At 34.1% G+C, this 7,163-nt stretch overlaps 1 protein-coding gene across 1 annotated transcript in view; it reads right to left on the bottom strand.

Moving 5' to 3' along the window:
- Nucleotides 1-7,163, bottom strand: part of EPRS (glutamyl-prolyl-tRNA synthetase) — an 84,788-nt gene that overhangs the window by 21,241 nt on the left and 56,384 nt on the right. Inside the window, exons 21-26 of the mRNA XM_006894591.1 lie at nucleotides 6,724-6,933; nucleotides 6,233-6,305; nucleotides 4,954-5,033; nucleotides 4,625-4,726; nucleotides 2,284-2,439; nucleotides 418-615 (exon numbers count right to left, since the gene is read on the bottom strand). Coding sequence (XP_006894653.1) covers nucleotides 418-615; nucleotides 2,284-2,439; nucleotides 4,625-4,726; nucleotides 4,954-5,033; nucleotides 6,233-6,305; nucleotides 6,724-6,933 — 819 coding nt within the window. The remainder of the gene's footprint in view (nucleotides 1-417; nucleotides 616-2,283; nucleotides 2,440-4,624; nucleotides 4,727-4,953; nucleotides 5,034-6,232; nucleotides 6,306-6,723; nucleotides 6,934-7,163) is intronic.

The raw sequence follows: 7,163 nt of genomic DNA on the forward strand, positions 1-7,163 counted from the left end.
TTTTTTTTTCTCTTTTTTTCATTCGTGAGATTTCTAATCTACATAAGTTGTTATTAGTTGTGACCCCATGTGTGCAGAATGGTATCCCTAGCCTGTCTTTCATGGTGCTTCTGGATGAGTTCAAACCTCACAGCTACAGGCTTAACTATTTACATCACTAACCTACATACAGGGCTTACTAATTAGGTGCATGGCACTGATCATGCCAAATGCATTTTCTTTTTATTTCATTTAACCTTTATAAATTGAACTAAAAACACATGTGCTTACAAGGAGGAAGCAAATGATATACTAAATTCTAGACTAGGTCATTTCTGTTTTAATGACACTATCTAGATGATATTCAGAAAAATTACTGTCTGAGATTCGTTTAATAAATTTAGCTTATATATAAATACACAGAAATGGTTCTCTTACCTGAATGCTGGCCACACGGGGTGGCAATACTAAGCCCATGTTGTCCCCATGAACCATGATCAAAACACCAATAGTGCGCGTTGTCAGACCCCAGGAATTCTGATAGGCAAACTGCTTCTCTCCTGGTGTTTTAGGATCTTCAAAAATTATTTCAAACATTTTAGAAAAATTCTGTCCTAAATGATGTGATGTTGCTCCCTAAAATAAAATAACAATTTTCAATAACCAATGATGCCTTAGAAGAATATTAAGAACATGTGTTTTAGATGCTCTGCCGGAGAAGGAGGCGCAATATCCTCCTGTACCAGTCAGATCTGATTTGACGGTACACGCACACAAAATAATAATTAAAAAAAAAATAAGAAGAAGAACATGTGTTTTAAAACAGCATTAAACCAGTTTTATTTTCCATTATTTTTTAAAATAATGTGCTTATACATGGAAATCCAAGTTCTTTATAAGCGTTTATTAAAATCTCAATATAAAAAAGATTTACTTAGAAGAATAGTCCCTTAAAGCTCCACTATTCCTTTACAAGCCAAAAAATAAAACTTACTCCACTTAAAAAATAAAAAAGAAATGTGCTTATAAATAAAATTGCTGTAATAGGAGAATTTTGGGTACCATCTAGTTGATTCTGACTCACAGCAAATCCCACAAAGTACTGTCCCATAGGATTTCCCAGGCTATAATCCCTACAGGAGCAGATCACCAGGTCCTTCCCTCTCATAGCGGCTAGTGGGTTCTACCTCTCAGCAGCAAGTGCTTAAATATCATGCCACCAGTCTTTCCAAAAGAAAATGCTAAGATTAGCAAAAAATACTATGGCAGTACATTCCTCTAAGTAGGGTTTGTCAGAAGAGTAACTTTATAAGAGTTATAAAGAAACTTTCATATCATAATAACTGTTCTCAATTCTCCTAGAGTAACACAAGAGGAAGGAGAGTCAGAAATTGCAGGAGGAAGTGATGATATATGTAGTTGACTACTTCCCTGAATAACTATTTCTTTTACCATGGGGCCAGAACTAAATGGTGCACAGCTACTATATTACTAAATCTTTTGGTCAAAGATTGCACAGAAGAGTCCTGATCAAAAGAGGGGGAACAGAATTTCATTTCTCTCTTGACTTTCTAGAACTACGAAGGCTAGGGTCTTTTAAGCCCTAAACTGAAAACATTCCCTGAAATCTTCTTAGAAGCAAATAATATTTTATAAAAAAAGGTCTGCCTTGAGCAGTATGGGTTTTTTTTAAATTTTATTATTTGTGTTTGTGCGTGTACCGTCAAATCAGATCTGACTGGTACAGGAGGAGACTGTCCCTCCTTCCCCGGCAGAGCATCTGGTGGATTCGAACCATGCACCCCTGGGATTGCAGTGCGAGCAGTATGGTTTTTAAGCACTGCTCACATTATCAAATTGACAGCTGTAACTTAACAGATTAAATAGGAACCATAGGGGGAAATTAACTTATTTAAATTAGTAAGGAAAAAAATGCAAAAAAGCAGGGTGAGAATGGACACAAAATTCTAAGAATGTAATCAGCGTCACAGATTTTTACATATAGAAATAAGTGTAAAAACCTTTTCTATTTTCAACAACAAAAAAGAATGAAATTTAAAAGATAAAAAAAGTATTTAAAAAAAACCCCTACAATGGCAAGTCAGATGCAATGAAGACCAAAACTAGAGATTATATAACTAACATGGGAGAGTTAGGGAAATGGGACAGATCTGCTTGAAATTACAATATGATCTGAAAAAGAAATGAAATCTTATAAATATTTTAACTGTCTGAAGACAGATGAAATTATTGGGTCTCCCCACATGCTGTGCAGCAAATGGAAATACATGGGCAACCTAATACCTGTATAGCTCTTCCACTAGCAGATATAAATGCTTCTACTGTGGTTGTATAGTCTCCTCCTGCAAACTTCTCCTTTTCAGTCTTTCTTCCTTTTACAACAGGAATTGCCAAGAGTTTTTCATACACTTCAGCATACAAATCAAGTATCGCCAAGACCTGTAAAAATAGTTTAAGTGTATGTGAGGTAAAATTTTGGACATACTTATTAATAGCTCTATAAATAAGCAATGAAATTAAAATACTTCAGACACAAATGAAAAAACTAACTAAAGCAGTCCATTTGAACTTACTAAAGAAGACTATTCTGAATTCAATTAAGTCTCAAAAAGGAGTGATAATGCTTTTTATGCAGTGGCAAACTTGTATGAATTACTTTCAAATTATAATCAAATGTTTGATAGGAGATAGAACTTATAAGTAGTGAAGTTGGATATGTGGCTAATAAGAGTTTTCCAAGTGAGTTCTACAGGAACTGAGTGATTTTCCATTATTTAGAATGAACTGCAAGAGGAAAAAATAGACTTGAAAATGAATGGTGTAAAATAAAGAATTTATAAGAGCTGGAAAAATCCATTGTACAAACAGGATATGTATCCTAGAATGTTCACCAAAGACTTGCCTATACAATCTTTTGTTAAAGAGATTAAGGTGGATCTAAACAAACAGGAGAAAACCCACCAGCTTGGACTGAGGAGACAAAATTGCTATCAATCTCTTGGAATTTTATAGACAGGAACTGGGCAAAATCCTGTTGTCCACCTCCTAAAAAAAAGGAAAAGTCCCATCTCTGGAGTAGCTCAGTATTTTGAAAAACTATTGGAAGAAGCATGGGAACCTGGCCTTCTGAATTTCAAAAGATGGTGTCACCACCTCTTTATCTCAGAAAATAGATCTTCAACTCAATTCCAGAAAGTGAGACTGCTGTTAAGTTGTGTCAGAGAGATAAGGCATTTGCTCAAAGCTAAAGGTGTAATGTCCAATAAGAAGATAAGGTCAAGAGGGTAGAGAGGTCACTCAGATGTATTAAGAAGAATGAGGTTACTTCTAAAGCAAAGGAGGCTGGACTGCCATCCCAGAGGGCCTAAGAGACAGAATTGAAGACCCAAGGCAGAAGGGCCTCAACCCAAAACTCAGAGATCATGGCCAGTGCCCAGATGATCTCAGAGCAGGTAAGATGACTTTCAAACCTTGAGAGCTAATATAATTTGCTTTTGTTGTTGTTGTTGTTATGTGCCACTGTATAATTTGATTTGCTGGGTTTTAAACTTGGTTGATAACTAGGATCCCTTCTTTTTCTCTAATATATCCCATGTGTAATCGGATTATATACTTTGGACTTATTACATGACTGTATTTTGCAAACACAGTAAATTATATCAAAGATTCACTGAGAAAGAATATCAGCCCAGGATGGAATATACCTGAAGTCTCACCTATATTTAATTTAGATAACTCAGAAGATAAGCTTCTGGGATCAATTCCAAAATTATATTACAAGGTAAATGTGTTTTTCATGCATCAAGAGCATGAATTTTGGAGGAGTCAAAGGGCAAATTAATCTGGTAAAGAAAATTAATTAATCTGGTCAAAATTACCAAAGGATAAAGATTAAATATGTATTGTAAATGCGAACTTCTGCACCTCTGGTAAGCACCTAACAATTACACTGGTTATAATTACATTTGTGAATGTGTTCTTTGTTATGTTAAATGAGGCAAGACAGGCACACAGGATATGTTGAATCAATCTCTTGAAATATAAGGGATTAAACAAGCAGCAGAGTAGAGACGGGATAAAACGGATGCAAAGACATGTGAGAATCTCCAAGAAACCAGTAAGCAGAGCTAAAGAGCCAAGGGTCTTCCCTCCCCCAGAGCTGACACTAACTTCAGGGCTCTAGCCTCCTACACAGTGTGAGAATAAATTTGTTTGTTAAAGTCATCCACTTGTGATAGTCTGGTTAGATCAGTACAAAGATAGCCAAGAAAATGACATGGAAAGAAGTAGAAAAAAACCTTTAGAATATTATATAAATTTAATGCTTATGAAAAATGTAAAACATGTAATTTACTAATATTTTAATGGTTCTTAAATGCAAATATACTTAAATTCTTCTTTTTATTTTAACTATTTAAAAGAAATTATCAATAACAAAATAAATTAACCTTTAAGTTATTTTTATATCAAATCAAATTTCAATTTATAGTCATTTACTAAATGCTTAGTATATTAATTTATAGCAACTAATACTTAGAGCTGAAAAAGAAACATGGATCCTAGACAGAAAGAACATAAATTACGTATATTTATTTATAGTTAGTATGCATAGCAATTTTAATACCTCTTCTGCTGCTTCCTCAAAGGTAGCAAAAGCACTATGCCCTTCCTGCCAAAGGAATTCACGAGTACGCAGGAAAGGCTGAGGGTGCTTGAATTCCCACCGCTGTAAGACACAAGAATACAGTCCTTGTTAGAGATCTTCAATTCCCACTAACAATCTCTTACGGTAAGTGACTGAAAATTCAAAGTCTAATTTAAAATTCTTTCACACACTTAATCCTTTGAAATATGGAAGTAAAGATTAAAAACTAAGTGTGCATGTGTGTTTTTAACAACTACAAGAGAAAGAATGAAAGAACAAAGGAAGTGGGAGAAAGGTAATGCACCTACCACCACATTGCACCACTGATTGAGTTTGATGGGTAGGTCTCTGTGGGACTGAACCCACTTTGCATATGCAGGATACATGACTACAAAAAGTAAAATAAAGGCAGTGTTAGTGATTTTTTATTTTTAATACTTGTAATGGTAAATAAACAGTATTACTATATATTTCATAAAGCATTTTACTAAATATAGAAATCTAAGCTTGAACATACTTTACATTCTTCAAAATCAGGTTTATATATAAGATTTAATTTCATTTTTATCTGTTTTGTTTTTAAAAATACTGAGGTCCTTAAAAAGATGTTCAGATTCTAAGTTAATTTACTTGCATTCATTATTCTATTTAATTCCCATTCACTCTTCAAAGCAGGTATATCTTAATCTCAATTTTCAAAATAGGAAAATTGGATTTAGAGGCATTATATAAATTGCACCTACATAGGTGGAACTAGAATTTAGATCTCTCCAAGGAAATAGTAAGGTTCAGTAAATAATACTACCCCTCAGGAAAAAAACTGGGTTTGAGAGTTTTAAATAGTATGAAGCACGCTGAAATCTCCAATTTGCACTTCCTGTGACCACTAAACAATGTAGGCTTTCTGATTCTGGGGTTAGTACTTGACACTTGTGCGACTTTCATCCTTTCTCCAGGTTCATAGAGCTTCCAGAGGCAAGCTATTAAGGAAGTGGATGCCACTCCTGCTTCCAAGCTTGTTTTAACTGGGGAGCTCCACCAAACACTGTCCACCATCAGTAACCATTATCACATTTGATACATCAGTGTCACAGTGTTCAGCTTCACAGTGACCACAAGTTACCTCTGTACAGCAAGTGGACACACCAAGGGCTATACGACCTAGAAGACTGTTTGAACAAAAACAATGAAAAACAGGCCTATACATAGTACATGTCTATATATAAGTAAAACAAAAAGTTGCTGATTTGAGGTGAACAAAACTCCTTGCATCCTTATTTTAACAGTGCAGCATATAAAATCATGTAAGAGTATCACCAGAAGTACCCTAAAGCAATTAATCCTTAACTCTAAAGATAGTTAAGTCAAAAGGTTCAGAATTCTCAAACAGCTCTCCTACTTCAGGATTATGGTTTTCAGACTTTTATCTGAAAAATGGAGATACTAACTGTTGCCCTGTACGTCTCACATTTCTGTGAGAGAGAAAAATATTATGAAAATGATTAGTCATTGACTCATTAACAAAATTAAATATTATTTAATTAACAAAAAAGAGCTGAAGTTCAACTGCGCAAACTACAGCCTCACCTGTTTCACTAGTAGGACGTAGGGCAATTGGTTCTGCCAACTCTGTTTTGCCAGATCTTGTAACCCAAGCAACCTAGTAAAATAAAATCATTTTTACACATTTTTTACAGCAGCATTTTGATTCAACAGTAAAAATGCAGAGTTTAAAAAAAAAAAAAACGCAGAGTTTTCTCTATTTCAATTTTCTCTGTATCAAGTAAGCCAGTATGGGCTAGGAGAAAAGGTATGTACTTACCAGCCTTCTAAAATGTTAAAGGGAAATATAAAAGCCCGTTAATGATATATTCAGCATTGTAAAAAAGTAAAAGCCAGTTAATGGCACATTCAGCATTGTAACTTGCCAAAGATAAACTTTTTTAAAAACGGCTTTACATTTTCTAAATTGTTACAAGTCTCTATTTTCAATTACTATTTAAGGGTAACTGAAATGATCTAAAAAAACACACTAACATTTTTGTGAGAAAAATTTCAGAAAAATAAAATAAATATACCTCTGGAGCAAAGTCAGCAACATGAGCCTTCTCTTTCTCTAATGCACATTGAGACACAAACATGGGGAAATAGCAGTTTTCAACACCAAGTTTCTTGATCTCAGCATCAAAAAAGTCCTTGATGAATTCCCAAATGGCATATGCCCAGGGACGAAGAATATAGCAGCCACTTACATCATAGTATTCAATCATTTCTGACTTTGTGATCACCTTTTAGAAAGGAAAAATATATTCAATCAAGTCTAAATTGAACAAAAAGTATAGTGTAAATAGCAAGATTATGATAATTCAACTTCAAATCTGACTTTCATTATAGACTCATTCATATAAATGTACCTTTCTATACTAAGAATATATAACTGGGCTATCATATGTTATTTCTTTAAATTCCTCTGTATCTGCCAATTCCTTTCTATATAATGACTCAGTATATTCCTTCC

The sequence above is a fragment of the Elephantulus edwardii genome, unplaced genomic scaffold (genome assembly GCF_000299155.1).
Source record: "Elephantulus edwardii isolate Elephantulus edwardi_28Jun2011 unplaced genomic scaffold, EleEdw1.0 scaffold00146, whole genome shotgun sequence".
Lineage (NCBI taxonomy): Eukaryota > Metazoa > Chordata > Mammalia > Macroscelidea > Macroscelididae > Elephantulus > Elephantulus edwardii.